The sequence below is a fragment of the Marmota flaviventris genome, chromosome 10 (genome assembly GCF_047511675.1).
Source record: "Marmota flaviventris isolate mMarFla1 chromosome 10, mMarFla1.hap1, whole genome shotgun sequence".
NCBI classification, from domain to species: Eukaryota; Metazoa; Chordata; class Mammalia; order Rodentia; family Sciuridae; genus Marmota; species Marmota flaviventris.
This window is the reverse complement of record NC_092507.1, coordinates 105,515,433-105,536,427: the sequence shown is the minus strand read 5'-3', so window position 1 is coordinate 105,536,427 and position 20,995 is coordinate 105,515,433. Positions and strand designations below refer to the sequence as shown.

Genomic DNA, 20,995 nt, shown 5'->3' with positions numbered 1-20,995 from the left:
CCCATGATGATGTGACTGTGGGTATTGTCAAGTCCAAAATGTATAGGTAGAAGTTGACTTGCTTAGAGACTCAGGGAAGTTATGTTACAGTCTTGATTCCAGAATCTGTAGGCAAAATTCCTTTAGGGGAGTGGAGAGAAACAGCTTCTCAAAGTCTCAGCAGGTTAAATAAGGCCTACCTACATTGTGAAGGATAATCTGCTTTTCTCAAAGTCTATTGCTTAAATGCTAATTACAAATACATCTTCACAGTAATAGCTAGAATAGTGTTTGGCCAAACAGCTAAGTACCATCTTATATATTTAGAATACAGATTGAAGAGTTCTTTGGTCTTGACACAACTTTAAAATTTTAAGATTTGTTTAAAAACTGAGGAATGACAAGTGAATTTTCCAAGTATAATTTTTTAAAAATCACTGGAAACCCATGAGGTGTAGTTCTCTTTCAAAATCTCAGTTGTTTTTTTTTTTTGTTTGTTTGTTTGTTTGATCCTACTACAAGGTTATTCAGCTGAATACTCAGGAATACATGATTGAAGCACTACTAGATAGGTTAACAATCCAGACGTGGTTATAGAATACATTTTTCTGATATAACCCTACTTTTTTCTTACTGAGGTAGACCACTTCATTATTTCTGCAAGGAGAGTTCAAATATAAATGTAGATTTTACATGAGGTACATCATTAACATTTTTTTTTAATGAATGCAACATGGTTTAATATATAAACGTGTACATATAATAGATATATTCATAGTGCAATGAATACTAGTGCAAATCATGTCAACATGCTCATTTCCTCCTATAGTTAACTCTTATGTTTTCTTGTAGTAACAGCAACAATATACATATAGTGGAATATCATTCAGCAAAAAATAGGAGATAATGTAATTCTCTCTTTTTTTTTTTCCCAGAAGGATTTTTTTTTTTTTTTTTTTTGGTTGAATCACAAAATTTTTAAGGTATAATAAGAATTATTGTAGGACTTCTAAAACAAATGAAGGGTATGTAAGTAGAATATTTTGTCAAGTGACTGGGGGAGGGATGAAAGACAGCTTTCTCTTGATATGGTAGTTTTGTTGATTGGGTAGTATTCTGAAGAGGATTCTAAGGCGATGTCTGGGCTCTGCTAAGAGAAACTGGTTGATGTCTGCCAGTGGTTATACATGCCATCACTGATTTTGCTCTTATTTCCAGGAGTTTCTGAATTGGATTATAGTAGTCTTGAATTCTGAGCATTCTTATATGCATTGGTACTCAGTTTGACTTACTATTTTTTAGGTTTATCCAATTCTCACACACCAGTGAGACCCCCTAGTACCTCTAGTACTGGCAGTCGAGGCAGGTGAGTATTATGCTATTAATAACTTTTTTCATTTTATGAAAAAATTCAAGTATTTAATAAAAGTAGACTATATAGTCCCTATATACTTGTCACATAGTTTCAACATTAATTTATAACTAATCCTTTGCCCATTCTTTCCTGGTCTGTATTATTTTGACATAAATCTCAGATATCATGTCACTTTACTTGTGACCATATTAGTACAGATCCAGTTAATATTCAGAGCTTTCAATTTTTGCCAAGAAAAATTTTTTTTTAAAACAGAATCTTATTTCAGATTTCTTTGAATCAGATTCAAGATAAGCTCTGTAGGTTGTCATCATCTGAAATGCTTATATCAGTATCAATTTATTTGTTGTAGATGAAGTTTCTCCTATAGAGCTTTCCCTGTTTCCCCATCTTGTCATTTAAATGTTTTAAATATGTTTTTTGTGTATGTTGACATTCCGATGAGGTTTGATCATATTTCATGTTTGCTTTGGGAGAAGTGAGGACAAGAATACTTTCACTTCATGTTAGTACTGTATGTTCATCAGGGACACCTAATATTCATTTGTGTGTGTGTATGGTGGCAACCATTAATGATCATTGAAAAACGTTATTCTGATTCTCATGTTTCTTTATTAGTTTAGGATATTTTTATAAAGAGATAGACTCTGTCATCATTTATCAGCTTAATTCGGAAAGCAAGACAAATTCTTATTATTAACTTTCTTTCATGATAATGTGTTGATTCCCAGCATCCTCCAAGACTAAGCAACTAGTTTTATTATTACCATTAATGAACTCATATATTTACCCATATTTTAGTTTTAATCCACTATAAATGTTATTTTTGTTGAAGCTTAAGCTATTCAGTTGGCTTGTCAGAGGTTTTTCGGGTTTGCTTCTTACTTTTTCTATAATCCTAGCCTCCTTGTTTCCTATGAAACAATGTGCCAGGTTCATCTTGCATGTTTCTTGCCTCTGTCCTGAAATCAGCCCTTTTTCTAAGAAATCCTAGTCATGTTAGTGGGCATATGTTACTACTAAATTGTACATTGTTTTAAGTCTTTTCAGTGGGTAGAGCTAAGACATAGGAATGTGTATGTGTGTGTGTGTATGTTTAAGATAAAATATAATAAACATTGACTGTTTTTTATTCTTTTGTACTTGAAGTAGTTTACAGTCTACAGTTTTATTTAAGATATTACATGATTTAGAGATAGGGCCTCACTGAGTTGCTTAGCACCTTGCTTTTGCTGAGGCTGGCTTTGAACTCACAATCTTAATTAGTTTTTGAAAGAACATACAAACTAAGTGAAAGTTTATATAACATTAGTCTTACCAGTTATTTACTTAATAGTGATTTTGTTTTTGTGTTTTAGGTAAAAGTAATTAGTTTTATACCTCTCCTTTTGCCACTCATTTGATGATTTTGAATCATATAAGGATGTTCCAGGTTGTTTGCTTCTTACCTTTCAGTCTCCTTTTCTCACAAGCCAAAATAATCTCTCCTTAGATGAGTCTTGCTGAACTGCTGTTTTTGTTTTGTTTTGGTACTGGGGATAGAACCCCAGAGGCATTTTACTGCTGAGATACAGCCTCAGCCTTTTTATTGTTGTTTTTGTTGTGCTGGGGATTGAACCTGTGAATAGTAGGCAACCACAGAGCCACATCCCCACCCCCATGAACCACTATTTGTATTGTTTAGTTGAAAGTAGAAAGAGAAGCAATCATGGATCTTTTATACTACAGGTGGAGCACCCCTATGTGAAAATCTGAAATCCAAAATGCTTTAAAATTTTTTGAGTGTTAACATAATTCCACAAATGGAAAATTCCCATTCTACCTCACGTGGTTAGTCATAGTCATAATGCAGTGTGCACTAAAAATGTTGCATAAAATTTACCCTCAGGCTATGCAAATAATGTATATAAGAATCATAAATGAATTTTATTTTTAGATTTAGATCCCATCCCTCAGATATTAGGTATATGCAGATATATAAAGTGTATTTTTAAGGTCTTCTGAATGTTTGCTTTACATTCTTAAAGAGATTTGTAGCTAGGCTTAACTGCTTTATAAGTTGTCTTTATTTTCTGTGAAATGATTGTGTGTTGCTTTAACTTTAATGTTACTTTTCTTTCTTTCTTTCTTTTTTAATTTACACCATACAAACATGTGACCTTTATTTATTTATTTATTTATTTTTATTAGTTGTGGATCATCAGGAAGAACAGCTGAGAAGACCAGCCTTAGTTTCAAATCTGATCCAGTGAAGGTCAAGCAAGAACCTGGGACTGAAGATGAAATATGTAGCTTTTCAGGAGCTGTGAAACAAGAAAAGACTGAAGATGGCAGGAGGAGTGCATGCATGGTAAGCTCCTACCAGGGTCTGACATTGGGTTAAGGAGGTCACTTCACTGATTCCCTGAGTCTATCAGACTGAATAGGGATTCTAGGTATATTCATTTGTCTTTGAATTTTTATGCCTGATAAGTACAAGTGTCTCTTTTTCTAACAAGTTTTTGTTTGTTTTATTTTGTGTGGTTTTAGGGGAGCAGCAGGGTATGTCTAAGAGTCAGCTACAATTAATCAGAAAAAGACTTTATTGTGTTAAGTACTCATTTGAAATTATCTTTGAATTTGTATTTGGTTAGTATTTTTGACATGATGCTGAATTGAGTTTTATCTTGTTCTGAATGTATTGATCATCTTGATATTTGAAGTGAGTGTCAGGCAACAAAATGTCTTTATGTGTTGTCCTATGAGCTCAGCTTAAGATTGCTGGTATATGGGGCCAGGACTGGGCGCAGTGGCACATGCCTGTAATCCCAGTGGGCTGGGAAGCTGAGATGGGAGGATTTTGAGTTCAAAGCCAGCCTCAGTGACTTAGCAAGGCCTTAGGTAATTTAGCAAAGACCCTGTCTCAAAATTTAAAATAACAAGGAAATTAATGGCTCAGTGGTTAAGTGCACCTGGGTTCAATCCCTGGTATCCCCGCCAAAAAAAGAAAGATTGCTGATATGAAAGAAGTTAATTGATCAAATACTTGGGATGGGAAGATTGCCTTTTTGGCTTATGAATTACTGACCATTCTAGAGTTTCTAGGATGGAATATTTTATAAAATTTATAATTCAGAATGAAGAAAGCACAAGGCCCTCTATATTTAAAATTTTTGATTTTTTTGTTTTTCTACCCAGGTTTCTATCTTACTTTCTACATGATTGGAACATAGAGAATTTTTAAAAACTTTTTAAAGATTTGTTCTTTTTAGAACACATTGTCTTTATACATGACAATAGAATGTATTTTGACATTGTACAAATATGGAGTATAACTTCCCATTCTTGTGGCTATACATGATGTGGAGTTAATACTGGTCGTATTCATATATAAACAAAGGAAAGTTGTGTCTGATTCATTCTACAGTCTTTCCCATTCCCGTGCCCTCTCTCCTCTCTGGCCCCTCCCCCCCAATCTGGTGAACCTCCCCTACCCCCTTATCCCCCACCTATTGTGAGTCAGCAGGTGCATACCAAAGGGAACATTTGTCCTTTGCTTTGGGGGGATTGGTTTGTTTTGCTTAGTATGTTAGTCTCCAGTTCCAGTCATTTACTGGCAAATGCCAGGATTTCATTCTTCTTTATGACTGAGTAATATTCTGTTGTATATATGTACCACATTTTCTTTATCCATTCATCTATTGAAGGGCACCTAGCTTAGCTGTTGCGAATTGAGCTGTGAACATTTGTATGACTACATCACTACAGTATGCTGATTTTAAGTCCTTTGGGTATAAACCCAGTAGTGGAATAGTTGGGTCAAGTTTTCTTAGCAATTCCATGCTGCTTTCCAGAGTGGTTGCACCAATTTGCAGTCCCACCAGCAATGTATGAGTGCACCTTTTTCCCTATATCCTTGCCAATATTTATTGCTACCTATAGTCTTTTTTTTTTTTTTTAAAGAGAGAGAGAATTTCTTTATTTTTTGGTTTCTACAGACACAACATCTTTGTTTGTATGTGGTGCTGAGGATCAAACCCTGGCCGCACTCATGCCAGGCGAGCGCGCTACCGCTTGAGCCACATCCCCAGCCCCTGCTACCTATAGTCTTTAATTGCCACTGTAACTAAAGTGAAATCTCAATGTAGTTTTGATTTGAATTTCTCTAATTGCTAGTTGTGTTGAACATTTTTTTTTATGTATTTATTGACCATATTTCTCTGTGAAGTGTTTCTTCAGTTCCTTTGTCCATTTATTTATTGGGTTATTTGGGTTTTTTAGTTCTTTATATATCCTGGAGATTAATTCTCTATCTGAAGTATAGTTGACAAAGATTTTCTCCCATTCTGCAGGCTCTCATATCATGGAACATAGAAATTTTTATCTCAGGGTATTAGTATATTCAACATAGTATATACATAGATTTAGAGAGCAACAGATTTAGTCTTGGATTTAAAGCAGTGTCACACCTCCCTTCAAAACTTAATTTGCAAAGTACCCCATAAAAATGGACACAAAAAAAATTGGTGAAAGATTTTACAATGTCATAATCTTCCTATATTAATAGAATGATAGGTGAGCAGAAGGATAGGATAGAATGCTTCTGGTTGTGGAAAAAAAGTGCTGTTATCAGTTCTCTATAACTCTGGACACACCTCTCAGTGTATTTAATGGTATAATTAATTTCCTTGTTATTTTTGTGAACCAGTAATAGAGGGACAGGTATCCCAAAATCACATAAATAACCTTAGAGTTCTTTTGAGTCCATTAATCAAAGTTACTAATATGATTTATATAATAATTTTAAGTTATGTCAGTATGTATATTGATGTAGCTTTTAAATAACACACACACTGCATGCAATAAGGATTAAATGATTTTTTTTTCCCAAGAATTTGTCTTTGTTTTCTTTCAGTTGAGCAGTCCTGAGAGCAGCTTGACACCACCTCTTTCAACCAACTTGCATCTAGAAAGTGAGTTGGATGCATTAACGAGCCTGGAAAACCATGTGAAAACTGAACCTACAGATATGAATGAAAGCTGCAAACAGTCGGGGCTCAGCAGTCTAGTTAATGGAAAGTCTCCAATTCGAAGCCTGATTCACAGGTCAGCAAGGATTGGAGGAGATGGCAGCAGCAAAGATGATGACCCAAATGAAGACTGGTGTGCTGTCTGCCAAAATGGAGGGGATCTCTTGTGCTGTGAAAAGTGTCCAAAGGTCTTTCATCTAACTTGTCATGTTCCAACCCTTCTAAGCTTTCCAAGGTACTGGTGATATAAATCATTTTTGTTTTATGTTGTCATAAATTAAAAATATAGCAAAAAGTTTTTCAGGGCAAAAAGCCCGTTTTTGTTTGGTTTTGCAATAATTGGGATTGAACCCAGGAACTCTCTATCACTGAGCTACATTACCACTCCTTTTTATTTTTTATTTTAACAATGTCTCTCTAAATTGCCAAGGCCATCCCTCAACTTGCGTATCTCCTTCCTCAGCATCCTGAGTAGCTGGGATTACTGGTGAACGTTACCACACCTGGCTACAAATGGCCTTCTTAACCAAAACATACCATTTCTATAAGACAGAGAACCTATTATTCCTTTAGTATTAACTTAAAGAGTAGATGTCATCTCCTGGCCTTCAATTTATACTCATTGTAAGCAAATTTGGTAAAACTCCTAAGATGGAGAAGAGCAAGGGAATCGGTGAGCTAGAGAAAGTCTGTTTGCTTCTGAAGGTGACTTGTAAGTTTAATTTTTGAGGTTGGGGCTATAGCTCAGTGGTAGAGGACTTACCTATTATGCATAGGTCCTAGGTTTGATTAAATTAATTTTAAATTTTATTTATTGTTCGCATTGTGGGGATCTATCTCACCCAGGGCCTTGTATCTGCTGACAAGCACTTTTAACGTGCATGTTAGGCAAACACTTTACCACTGAGTGGTGGTAATGTATGTCTAGCCCCCACCCCACAATTTTTTTTTTTTTTTTAAAGAAAATCTTTTTTTTTTTTAAGAGAGAGTGAGGGAGGGAGAGAGAGAGAGAGAGAATTTTAATATTTATTTTTTGGTTTTCGGCGGACACAACATCTTCATTTGTATGTGGTGCTGAGGATTGAACCCGGGCCGCACGCATGCCAGGCGAGCGCGCTACCGCTTGAGCCACATCCCCAGCCCCCCCACAATTTTTTTTTAATTTGTATTAATTATTAATGGACCTTTATTTTTATGTGGTGCTGAGGTTCGAACCCAGTGCCTCACACATGCTAGAAGTTCTAAAAGTATTCTACCACTGAGCCACAACCCCAGCCCCAATTTCTTTTTAAATAATAGTTAAGTCAGGAACAGAGGTGCTTGCCTTTAATCTCAGCAACTTGGGAGGCTGAGGTAGGAGGATGGTAAATTTTAAGGCTAGCCTCATCAATTTAGTGAGACCCTGCCTCAAAACAAAAGGGCTGAGGATGTAGCTCAGTGGTAAAAGTACCAAATAGATAGATATATACTAGATGTATGTATCAGTATATCTCTGAATCTATAAGGAGAGAAGAAGAGACTAGAAATGTGAATGAATCATTTTGCAATTTATAGCTTGATAGAAATCCTGTTAAAAACAAAATATAGGGCTCAGGGTTGTGGCTCAGTGGTGGAGCTCTTTCCTAGCATGCGTGAGGTACTGGGTTTGATCCCTGGTACCACATAAAAATAAAACATAAAATACAGATATTGTGTCCATCTACAATTAAAAAAAATATTTAAAAAACAAAAAAAAGTATAGACCTAATCCCACTGGCTGAGGAGTCTGAGGCAGGAGGAGCACAAGTTCAGCCTCAGCAACTTAGGCCCTAAACAACTCAGTGAGAAAAGGGTTGGGGATATGCTTCTGTGGTTAAGTTCAGTCTGGTAAAATTGAACCAGGTTCAATCCCCAGTACTAAAAAAACAAAAACAAAAAAAGATACACAGTGTGTGTCTACATGCTTGTACTTACAGATATGTGTTTGTATTTTCTGTCTTTTGATTGGCCATGAAAAAAACTTGTTTAGTGCATGCCAAAATAGTATAAGATACCTGAGGAACTCCATGTCTTCTACTCTTTTTTTTTCTTATTCGGGGACTAGGTTCATGTTATGGTACTATGGGGACCTGAGAGAATTGGTCTTTGGTCTTATACAGCAAATACTTATCATATCATTTTTGTGCTATGACTACATAGGCCCATTTACTGCAGTGTTGCCACTTATATTTTCCCTGAAGGTAATCACTTGAAGGATGAGTTGGAATAGTTTGGGAGTAGGAGGGTTTCACACAGTTTTCAAAATTGTAAACTAAAGAAAACAAACTAGAGACCTGCATCCAGAGAACTAGGGTCTCTAAAGCAGACTTTGATATAATTACTTGGACTGATTGCCTGTTTCCCTGTTTAGTGGGGACTGGATATGCACATTTTGCAGAGATATTGGGAAGCCAGAAGTTGAATATGATTGTGATAATTTGCAACACAGTAAGAAGGGGAAAACAGCACAGGGATTAAGCCCCGTGGACCAAAGGGTAAGTGTCAAATAAGTTGATTTGTTACTGAGGATTCTGTAGTTACTTGTTGATACATCCTTCTTTTTTTTCTGTGTAATGTACAGATAGGCTCATAACCTATTACTTTATAATCTTGTCATCTGATTGCATCGTTTATGACTTCTGAAATCTTTGTTACTAACCTTGTGCTTCAGACTCTTATATTCAACTTTTTTTTTTTTTCCTTTTCCTTTGGTGGTATTAGGGATTTAACCCAGGACCTGTGCATGCTAGGCAAGCATTCTACCAACTGAGCTATATTCCCAGCCCTCTATATTCAACTTCTTCAAACTTACCAGTTTGTCCCAGTGAAAATCTTTTTTTTTTCCCCTTGTAGTCCTGGGCATCAAACCCAGGTCTCCTCACCCATACAGGCAAATGTTCTTCTACTGCTGAGCCACATCCACAATCCCCAACAAAAATCTTGATTTCTAATCCCTACCTCAAAAAACAAAAGCAAATAACATTAAAAACTGCACTCAGACCTTCATTGTAATTTTTTTTTTTTTTTGGAGGGGGATGGGGGGTATTGGAGACTGAACTCAGCAGCACACAACCACTGAGCCACATCCCCACCCCTATTTTGTATTTTATATAGAGACAGGGTCACAAGGAGTTGCTTAGCACCCCGCTTTTGCTAAGGCTGGCTTTGAACTCCCCATCCTCCTGCCTCATCCTCCTGAGCTGCTAGGATTACAGTTGTGTGCCACTGCACCCAGCATGTTTTCTATTATTTTATGGCACCACCACTCACCTCTTGCTCAGACTAAAATCCTATTAGAAATGAAAAAATACTCAAACATGACTTTTCCTACTTACGTCACTATTGCCACCCTAGACATCTATCATAATCTCTTTCTTGGTCTCTCTTGTTTTTGGTACTGAGGATCAAATCCAAGAGCACTTTACCACTGAGCTACAGTCCCAGTTGTTTATATTTTTATTTTTTTATTTTGAGACAGAATCCCGCTAAGTTGCTGAAGTTGACCTCAAATTTATGATCCTCCTGCCTTAGCCTCCCAAGACACTGGGATTATAAATGTGTGTCACGGTACTAAGCCTATCATAATTTCTTATCTGGGCTTTTATTATAACTTTGTAACTAAACTCCATTTTTCTACACTGCATAGTGTTCTTTAAAAAAATAAATAAACAATTCTGTTACTTCCTTTCCTTGCTTAAAATCCTCAAAACAGTTTTTCATCATTTAAAAAATAAATCTAGAGCTCTGTCCTCACTTCAGACTTCTGGTGATCTAATCTGTAGTCTTATTTCCAGAGGCAAAATATCTGCCACATAGTTCTCTGATCAAGTTTGTTTGTAATCTGATACGCACGCACACACAAAATCCTTTCTCCATTATCTGAGGAGGAAGTATGTGTTTAAAATGTATAAATTAAAGAAGTTGAAGTAAATAGAAAACTACAAATATAAAATGTATGTCAGTGTCCTGACTATGAAAAAAAAAGAGTTTGTAATTAGATTGAGAGACAGACAGGTTTTATTTATTTTGAACCTGAATGGAGTCATTTGAAGAAAGGAGATAATGTTTGTTTCCTGCCTCAGAGAATTATAATTGGGTGCAATAGTAATCGGTTACTTACTTTTTTATTACCAGGTAATATATGTTTTTGTACAGAGCAATACATTTTGCTTTTATGACTCACTTTCCATTTGTATAAGTAATATGAGTTGAGAAAATCTTATATTAGAATAAAGACACTTCCTTAAAGTAGAGACAAATGTAATCTCAGTTAAATTGGAAACAAGGAGGTTTTCTTTGTATGTGATTCAGTTGACTTGGATAGCTATTTTGTAGGAGGTTGATGTTCAGGGTTTGTTTGTTTGTTTTTTTTCCCCCAATAATATTTTGTAGTGATATTGTTCTCATTCTCAAGAATGTCTTATTAGGTGAGACAAATACTTCACATGTCTTCCTTTTCTTTTTGGGGGCCAGAAATGTGAACGTCTTCTGCTTTACCTCTATTGCCATGAATTAAGTATTGAATTCCAGGAGCCTGTTCCTGCTTCGGTGAGTTTTGCACCTTAATACTACCTGCCTAATGAAAAATGTCTCATTGAATAGGACTGTGGGTTCTCTTATCTTAGTCGGGACCTGTATTGAAACTCAGGCTTCTTCAATAAGCTCCTCAGCTTATCTAAGACACAGTATATTCTGATACTGTTTACTTTTTCACTTGATCTCATTTTTTAATTCCTTTCCTTCCCTTCTCCTCTTCCGTCTTCCTCCCCGACCCTCTCTTTCATAAAATTTATGGGGTTGTGGTGTGGTAATTTAATACATATATACTATTTCTTACCTAATTAGGTTATTCTAAGGATTATAATCAATATAAAGTGTTTAGCATAGTACCGGATAACATAGTGGGTATTTATTATTTACAGTTTAAAAAAATTTGTTCTCATGGTTCTGGCAACAAACAACTCTGTAACTCTATAATTAGGTGAAACTATACACCTTTCCTTTTTAACTGTAAAGTGGGATTATTAGGCTAAATTATTTCTAAGATTCCAGTTCTATTCTTTACCTTGGGTAAAAATCAAACCATGTAAATATTAATTGAATAAAAATATACAGTTCAGTCTTTCACACTGGCTCTGCCATCATGAGCCTTCTTACACAGTCAAGATTGAGGAAAAAAACACTGGAGAAGTTTTGCAGGTCAGTGCTTTTTGTTTATTTTACAGGTGACTATTGTAAGGATAAAGACAGAGGTTCTCAGTGCCTAATAAGTGGGATAAGAATATGTTGCATACATTTTATTTGCTAGCCCTCTGTTATTGAATATTAAGTGATAGTTTGTAGGATAGACTGAAATTAATTTTAAAGCACAAAAGGTCTAGACATAAAGATGGTGTTTTATACAAGTAGTAGTCATCTGATTCTAGAAAGTGTTTCTTTTCAGTTTATGGATTTCAAAGTAGCAAATGACTTTCATTTTTTTTAATCTTTTCATGGTTGCTCTCTGTTCACTTATTTCACAAGGGTAGAAATATATTTGGCCTTGGACAAAGTCAGAAGAATACTAAATGGTTAATACATTCTTTTATGTTATAACAATTTTTCTTTCAGAGTTGCTGAGGTAAAACTTATAAGTAATAATTTCTAGGATGTCTTCTATAAGACATCATATTCTAATCATAACATTAATCTATTTTGTAACTTTTCTCCTTTAGAAAAAACAAACTCTTTAGGAGTCATAAACTGCTAATGAGCCAAATATGGCCTTAAGAATACTGGTATAGGTGGGCACGATGGCACACACCTGTAATCCCAGCAGCTCGGTAGGCTGAGGCAGGAGGATTGCAAGTTTAAAGCCAGCCTCAGCAAGAGGGAGACACTAAGCAACTCAGTGAGACCCTGTCTCTAAATAAAATATAAAATAGGGCTGGGGGTGTGGCTAATAGGTTAAGCGCCCCTGAGTTCAATCCTAGAGTCCCTCCCCCACCCCACCCTATCCCCCCAAAAAGAATACTGGTATAGGGCTGGGGTTGTGGCTCAGTGGTAGAATGCTTGCTTAGCATGTGTGAGGCACTTGGTTTGATTCTTAGCACCACATATAAATAAATAAATAAAATTTAAAAAGTCCATCAACATCTTTTTAAAAAGAGAGAGAGAGAGAATACTGGTATAGGCTGCCCCTGCTGGTTGCTTACTTTCTATGTCTACTTATTATTAAAGATTTGTCTTTGAATTCCATAGCCGTGGAGATTGGCATATATTTTGCAATAAGATTTGGTTTTTATTATATAATTGGCAGAAGATTTAAAGTATATTCACTATTCTCCAATATATCCACTATTAATGTGATGAATATGCTATGCATTTTAAAACTAAATCAGTTCGGCATTTTAGAAAATTCTTATCTGCCCTTATTTATTTATTTTAGATACCAAACTACTATAAAATTATAAAGAAACCAATGGATTTATCCACCGTGAAAAAGAAGCTTCAGAAAAAACATTCCCAACATTACCAAATCCCAGATGACTTTGTCGCTGATGTTCGTTTGATCTTCAAGAACTGTGAAAGGTTTAATGAAGTATGTTAGCTTCCAACCTATAGCATATTAATTTTTTAGTTTTTGTTTGCTTATTTGTTTTTTGGATTTTGTTTTACCTGAAGGAGTTTTCTAATTTGATTAAGACATTTTTCCTGCTTCAGTCCCGTCAAAAGTAAAAATTGATTTTATTTACAGCTCCAAAGAAGAAAGTTTACTGTGTATAATTTGGAGTATATAATTAATATTGAGAATGTTATTGAATATCCCTTCCTTTGAGGGTTGGGTACAGAAAAGTAGCCCGCAGTTAAGTAGATTTTGTAGGGTATGGTTATGAATAACCTGTATTTTGGATACTTATAGAAAATATATATGTACTCATGTTCTTGGATTTTATTTTTAACCACAGAAATGTAGAACCTTAAAATCATGAACATATCTTTGTTGACTCATCTTGAATAATACCTTGCAATGTGTAATGATGAGTTACTGATTTCAACAATGTTACCTTTATTAACTTTAGGATTTTGTTGTTTTTGAGGATAAGAATGAGTTATATACACCTCAAGAAGAAATGTGTTACATAACATTTTGTATTTATCTTTGGGATAAAATCAAAGCTACTGTAGAAGTTTTCATTATAGGAAAAGAAAATGGAATTGGATAAGAATCCGTAAAATCTTTATAAAGATTAATACTAAAATCTTTTTATTGCTGATGAAATTTGGGTGCCATATGACTTAGTAAAATAAATCACATTGAGTCAAAGTCTACTGATAGTTTCTGGGGGCATCCAGATGGCATTTTAATATTAAAAACATACAAAATCTTTATGAGTTTAAAAGTCTAGTCATCTTTATAGCAATATGCCACAGAGTAAATTATTAAAATCTCACTAATATAAATTTTAAAAATACAGTCCCAAGTTTTTTGTCTTATTTTTAATTAGTTTTATTGCTTTCAGATAAATGTGCTTTTATGAACTATAGTTGACAGAAAGACCCAGTTTACCTACTTAATTTTATTAACATATTACCTTAAAGATAGAATCTGGTTGTTTTTCTCTTGAATAGATTGATGTGTTCTGACCAATTCCTGCTAAGATTAACCTCACTAATTTAGAATGAGGCAATTATTGAGGTTTCACAGTAGCTTTAGTAACAGAACTTTGTAAAGAAAGTGGTTCCTTGTTCTATAGAATTTTAGAAGGCACTTAATCTGGTTATAGCAATTTGTTCTCCCTAGTATGGCTGACTTTCGTCACCAATCCTGTGCAGTCTCATAACTTTAGAAAGGATTATAATTTCCCTTTTTTTTTTTTGACTCTGGTGTCCTTTTTAGATGATGAAAGTTGTTCAAGTTTATGCAGACACACAAGAGATTAATTTGAAGGTAAGCTTTTCAGACCATGCAAACTTGGTGAAGGAATATGCATTACCAATAGGTGAATATTCCTATCTTTTGCTTGCAGGCTGATTCAGAAGTAGCTCAGGCAGGGAAAGCAGTTGCATTGTTCTTTGAAGATAAACTCACAGAGATCTACTCAGACAGGACCTTCGCACCTTTGCCAGAATTTGAGCAGGAAGAGGATGATGGTGAGGTAACTGAGGACTCTGATGAAGACTTTATACAGCCCCGCAGAAAACGCCTAAAGTCAGACGAGAGACCAGTACATATAAAATAAAATGGCATGAACTTAAATCAGTTGTTTTAAAAAAAGAAAGAAAGGAAAGGAAAAAAAAAAAAAGCCTTTTATTTAAGTGTTGCTGGAATATCCTGCCTACAGTGGGCACCTCCTTGAAGAAGCTGATAGCTTTTATACAGTATTAGATTGAAATAATGGACAGAAAACATTCTTGTCAAGAAAAGGGGAGAGAACTCAATTTGCAACTTTAAAGTAAAAACAAAAAGTAAAAGTGAAATGACTTGAAGATTTGTTACTAACGAGGATGATTCTCTGATTATTAGAAATTGCAAATGTTTATGATCATGTGGTATTGATTGGTGCAGGATACTGGGTGTACAAGTAAACATGTAAGGCTCATGTTGCTTGATGAATTGTTTTTTTGAATTAGAGCGCAGTTATTTAGACAACTTTTAAGCCTCCCCCCTACACATACATTAACATACTTTGTTGTTTTCTAGTGAAAAATCAGTGTAACTCAGATTCCACTTTAATGTCAACCAGGTATAAATTGAATCATGCCAATATATATTTTTTTCTCATTTTGATGTTTTTGGGCCTTAGTTTTTTCAATTGGTTTAAAGAACTCAACAGCAATTTTATTTTCTATTGATATTTAGGGTCTAGGAAACATGACCATTGATCATCATTTAATCAACTTCAGTGGTCTACTGAAGTAAGTATGGTAACTTTTCAGTAGTGGATCATATAGAGTTATAGTAGTCATTTCCAGAAAACACTTCCACACAGTTGTACTTCCCAGTCACATCATCTGATCATACAATTATTCCCATGAAAGGCAGAATGTTTGTTTCAAAATTAATCTAGTTTTCTGTACATTTGAATTTGAGAAGGTGACAACTGGCTCTTATCCAGTCTTCCTTCATATCAGTTTTCTGATAGACCACTATTGGCACACAGTAATCTGTCAACTACCAAATGTGTAAAATTTTCTGTATTTCACTTTGTCTTATTTGTAAATAGTGAACTAAAACTTCTGGCAGATCAGCAACATTTGCTGAGCCTGTTTTTTAAGCTAATGTGTATTCTTACTAATGTTCCTATCAAGAATGGATTTGTAATATATGCTGTCTATTTCTAATGTTCACATTCATATTTTGAGGTTCTATCTTATTTTAATAGAGAACAGACTTCTCAAACTCTTCAGAAGCAGCTTATTATTGAAATATCAAAATATTGAAATAAACCCGGTGGGGTTAGATTACTCATCCGTCCACCAAGTGGGACATTTGCATGGACTTGGGGGCTTAAAGGACTTAGAAGAGACCTGTAAGTAAATCCTAAAAATGAGCCAATCCCCACTTGAATGGTTACTGGAGTAAACCCACCTTTGCTACCCTGATTATAGTACTTGAGGCAGATAACCAACGTGGCTCTGGTTCATTTTTCTTCTCTTCATCTGTGATGCTCAGATTCAAAATGTGTGTTCTAGACTGTATACAGGCTTCTCTTTTGTTGGATTAAAAAACTTTAGTCCTACTTTTGTATGGACACATTAGAATATAAAGTGACCAAAATAGAAGAATTTGCCATTAAATATTTTTCAGACGTCAGCAGATTTGTGGCAAATCACTCACCTTTTTAAAAATTCAGTTTAAGCAATTCAGACCATAGATTACTCAGATTATTTGACATAATTGTCTAAGAAGCAAATATTTTTAGTGCATATTGAATCAAATAAAGTGCTCTAAAGAAATTATTATACAGATTTCTTTGGGTTGTTTTTCTTTCTTAACAAGGAAGGGGTGGGGGTAAACAGGAATATGATTCAGACCTTCTAATGGTATATTTAAACAGTACTAATTTTATTTTGCTTCTTTCATCTCTAACTTCTTTTTAGCTTCTCCTTTTTCTTTTCATTGTAAATTAGGCTTTTAAAAAATATAGACTAAACTATTTTATTATTTCACTCAATTTTCAAATTCCTAAGAAGAGGGTTTTAAAATTTTTTGAATTTATTTTTTTTTTTTTTGTAAGTGGAAAAATAATTTAAAAATGCTTTTTACCTCTGCCTACTCCCCCTTTTCCACAATATCCATGATTTTAATAAGTAAAAATATATCTAATGGTACTTTTTGGAAAGTATGACTTCATTTTATGAAGTTCTGATATTTGAGTTCTGATGTTTTGTATTTGCTTTTCATATGAATACTTTTCAAAATTCCTGTGTAGATTCTGTCAAATGAAGGTAAAAGCAAATTTTAATTAAATACTTTTAATAATTGGAACCCTAAAAGATAATGTGTTCCCATAAAAACATTTTCATGTTAGGTAGATTCCCCACCCCCCCCCCCCTTTGTTTCTTTTAATTTTGGAGTGGTTAAGTCAGTCAGTTAAAAAGCCATATAAAATAATTAATGTCAGCATTTAGTAGGCTCCATTTCTATTAACAAAGATTATTTTTACTGCTGAGGAAGTAGTATTAAATTAATAGCTGTCAGTAAGCCACTTTTACATGGAGATATTCAGTTTAAATTTTATTAAAATTTTTTTTTCTTGCACGCCGATCATTGTATTTCTAACCTCATTTGTCCAGTTCTAACATAACTGTGGTTACAAAGTATTAATGTTCAGTTAAATGTTTTTCCTATTAATTTATGTTAAAAGAAATACTGAACTCCTGAAGGCAGTTGTTATCCTCACATTTCTATTCTTTTTTAAGAATTTATTCTAGTATTTTATTTATTATAGCTAGTATTTTAGATTTGGAGAAAAGTCCACCTAACAATGTTTCCTTAAAAGCTTTCAAAGTTTTGGCCACAGTTCAGTTTATTTCTCCCATCAGAGAAATGAGAACAAAGTGTTCTTCAATCTGTTCTGCTGACCCCCATTTTTTTTTTTTTTTTTTTTTTTAGCACTTGGCTCCACTGATTCACTGGCCTAAGGAATTGCTGTATAAGGTGCAGTGTGTGAAAGTTCCAAAGTATGATTAGATTGTAGATTATGCTCTATACATCAAACCATCACTGAAATGAGAAGGCATTAGATATACTATTGAAATTCTTCTTTTGGGAATCAACAAGTTGGTTTTTTCTAACTTCTATTTCTTTCATAAGGGAATTTTAGATAATTTTAAAAGTCATTTAAATTCTCATTTGTTTTCTCGTAAAAGATTTTGAAATTTTTAGTTAATCCAAAGAAATAATGCTTTAAAGTGTGCAAATTGTAGATTTATCAATTACCTCAGCAGGTATCCTGCCGTTTAATTATTAGTGATTAGTGTTGATAAGCCAGTAGATTCAAGTCTTCCGACTATGCCCTTGGATTGTCTCTTACTATCCAAAATGGGACTAGATGCTGTTGCTCCCTTCCCCCTTAGCCTTTATACTCTACACCAATTCACATATAACACATGAAACAAAGATATCATTCCTTGGACTGACGAGATAGCTCAGTGGTAGAAGTGCCCCTGGGTTCACTCCCCAGAACTGCCCATCCTACCCCATAAAAGAAAGATCTCATTTCTTGTCAGAACCAGCACTGCTTATTTGCCTGCTCAACACTGGATCATTGAGTAGTTTTATAAAATCTGCCCATCCTAAATCCCTTAGTTAAAGCAATCGTTTTAAATTTGCATCATGAACTCTTAATTTATGCACCTATGTTTATTATCTGCTGAAGGTGATTCAAGATTTTGAAGGTGTATTATAGTTGGATCATGTATCAGATGTGGATGTTAATTTTTTTCTCCCTCCCAGTTATCTTCTCCTTGATAAAGCAATAACACTGCTTTAAGTCTGTTGGCTAATAGCATGTCATAATTCTCTCCTGGATGGTGATTTTATAGGAAAGTTTGTATGCATATCACCCAATCTATCTTTTAAAAAAATTAAGAAATTTAAATGTATGCTGGAGGTAATAACAATATATTGTGGCATTTTATTTTAAAAATTGGGGAAAGTTGCATATTTTTTTAAAAGTAGGTGTTTGAGTAAAAAAAATTGAAGGTACTTTTTTAAGGAAAAAATTTATATGCCACAGTTTACATAGACATTTCAGATTTCAACATGTACTCTTGAATATAATGGCTTCTTTTACTTGGCCAAAAGCATGTCTTACTTGGTCAAAATGCATTTCTTCCATCTTGGTTTCTTATGTTTGCTTACATGGTTTTTTATATATTTTTATTGTATCTTAGAAACAACATTATCTTAAAGATTAGTTAATTTGGGCACATTTGTCATATTAAACTACAGGATATATAAAATTAAGTTTAGCCCTTTGTAGCAGTGATCTTTAAAAATTGAAAATTCTATTTTAAATTCACCAAATTCACATGTGGGAAGGCACCAAAATGATTTTGCAAGTGCCATTGCAATATTCCCATTCAATTGTGGCCTAAATTTCATTCTTAAGAATGAAATGCATGTCTGCTCCTGGTCTGAAAAATGTAGGCATTTACTATGTTTTAAAACAGCAAAACATGTATATTAGCCTATAAAACAAAGATTGTGCAATTGGAAAGCCTGTGATTTTTCTATGTAGACATACCTACACACAAAAGGGTTAAATTCACAGCCTTACTCTAGTTCCTTGCATCCAGTATTTCAACTGGTCTCCTCCCCTCTTTATTATTATTACTATTACTATTATTTTTGCACATAGTTAACTACCCTTCAATATGATTCTTAAAGAAAAAGTGCTGTTTCTGTGGTATTGTATTCTCTAAATGATCATATTTAATTTTTTTAAACAAGGTTGCAGTTTCTAATTGTTCTGTTCCTGTGTTTTTTGCTGGTGTGTAATAAGAGCAAGTTTTTTCTTTTCATGGTTATTTAATACATTAGCTGCCTGTAAATAATTCTTGTTATAATGCTCTGGAATGTGTTGTAGAAGTTGTATTAGATTAGTTTAAAGCCTTGTTTGAAAAACCACATTGTTTTGGTTATTTCTATTAAATTAGAAAATTGAAAACATTTTCAAATGAATTTCTTTTTTTTTTTTCCTCCCCTCTTCTGTGAGTTGGGACTTCATAATTCCAATTCATTTTAAAAATGTGTGCCAGGCTCTGGAGATAGAGTTGTCAACAAGATAAAATATAAACCTTGCCTTATAGTATTTAGACTCTGTTAGAATAAAGAATGTTGTGATAGAGATTAATACAGAAATAGTTGGAATGCACAGGGAAGGATCTAATCCAAACTTTGATGTCAGGGAAGTAATCTCTTTCATTCATAAGATAGGTCAGTGAACCAGCAGAGGGAGTGAAAAAAGATTGTAACTTGGGAGTAGTAAAATAAACTGAATAACTGAGCAGGATCCTCATCAAGTAGTGTGCAAGAGATGTGAAAGTGTTTTGGCCTCAGAAGTATGATGGGTTCATCCTTTCTGGCAAATAAATTCTCATTTCTAGTCAAAAGGCCAGTAAAATATTTTCAATGAAATTTTTTTTTTTAATGTTTTGGTCTTAAACCAAACAAGGAGTCCACTTTAACTGTGAAGAATGGGTTATGGGGAAGCATGGAGCTAAAGACAAACTTGTAGGCTATAAATAATCCATGTGAGCCTTAAAACTAGCAATCTGGCAGTGGAATGGAGAAGATAACTGTTGAATTTTGGGATATGTTGAGTTTGAGGTACTGAAGGGAAGATAAGGTGCAGGTGTTCATGGTCCTGGCACTTATGAGAGATCCCTGGACTGAAGAAAGCTGTAAGATCCATCTGTTGGGAATCGTGCCTATTTTTATTCTCTGGTAAATATGCTTCATGGTAGGCATTTAGTAAGTGTATGAAGTTGAGCTAAGAACATAATAGCTGGTAACTCATGCAATTTAAAGTATATTTTCTACAAAATTTATATAATGAGAAGAGAATTATTGAAAGAGCAGAGGAAACAAAAGAAGTAGAAAAGGAAAGCGCTATAAAGACCTATGTTAGGTGGGAAGAAAGACTGATAATGGAACCTAAGCTAAAGGGGTTTCAAGAAGGGGTGGTGTAATTATTAGTGATATTAAGTGTTGGCAAAAGATACAGTGACTGCCAGGTGCAATGGCGCACGCATGTAATCCCAGCAGCTGGGAAGACTGAGAGGAGTTCAAAGCCACCCTCAGCAATGGCTAGGCGCTAAGCAACTCAGTGAGACCCTGTCTCTAAATAAAATACAAAATGGAGCTGGGGATGAGGCTCAGTGGTTGAGTGCCTCTGAGCACCAAATAAATATAAAGTGGCTATTGAGTTTAGCTGTGACAAAACCATAGATGACCTTGTTAAGAGCTATTCCAAATAGAGCAGCAACAAGGGGTCTGTTAATTAAATGAGTGAGGCATGGAGGGAACAACTGAGTGAGCATACGTTGGTTTTCCAGCAATTCTGGCTTTAAGTTTTCCTTAGGTTAAACAGAATTTACACAGCCATGAATAGCCAAGTAAAAC

The 20,995-nt window shown here is 34.5% G+C and overlaps 1 protein-coding gene across 3 annotated transcripts in view; it reads left to right on the top strand.

Moving 5' to 3' along the window:
- Trim33 (tripartite motif containing 33) overlaps positions 1–19,540 on the top strand; it is a 123,156-nt gene extending 103,616 nt beyond the window's left edge. For 2 of the 3 annotated variants that reach the window (XM_071618219.1, XM_027940272.2), the window contains 8 exons: positions 1,282–1,345; positions 3,545–3,704; positions 6,249–6,598; positions 8,753–8,876; positions 10,855–10,929; positions 12,809–12,961; positions 14,261–14,311; positions 14,391–19,540. In XM_071618219.1, the coding sequence (XP_071474320.1) occupies positions 1,282–1,345; positions 3,545–3,704; positions 6,249–6,598; positions 8,753–8,876; positions 10,855–10,929; positions 12,809–12,961; positions 14,261–14,311; positions 14,391–14,603 (1,190 nt within the window). In that variant the 3' untranslated portion in view covers positions 14,604–19,540. The remainder of the gene's footprint in view (positions 1–1,281; positions 1,346–3,544; positions 3,705–6,248; positions 6,599–8,752; positions 8,877–10,854; positions 10,930–12,808; positions 12,962–14,260; positions 14,312–14,390) is intronic. The other variant, XM_027940273.2, reaches the window with a different exon arrangement.
- The last annotated feature ends 1,455 nt before the right edge of the window (positions 19,541–20,995 follow it).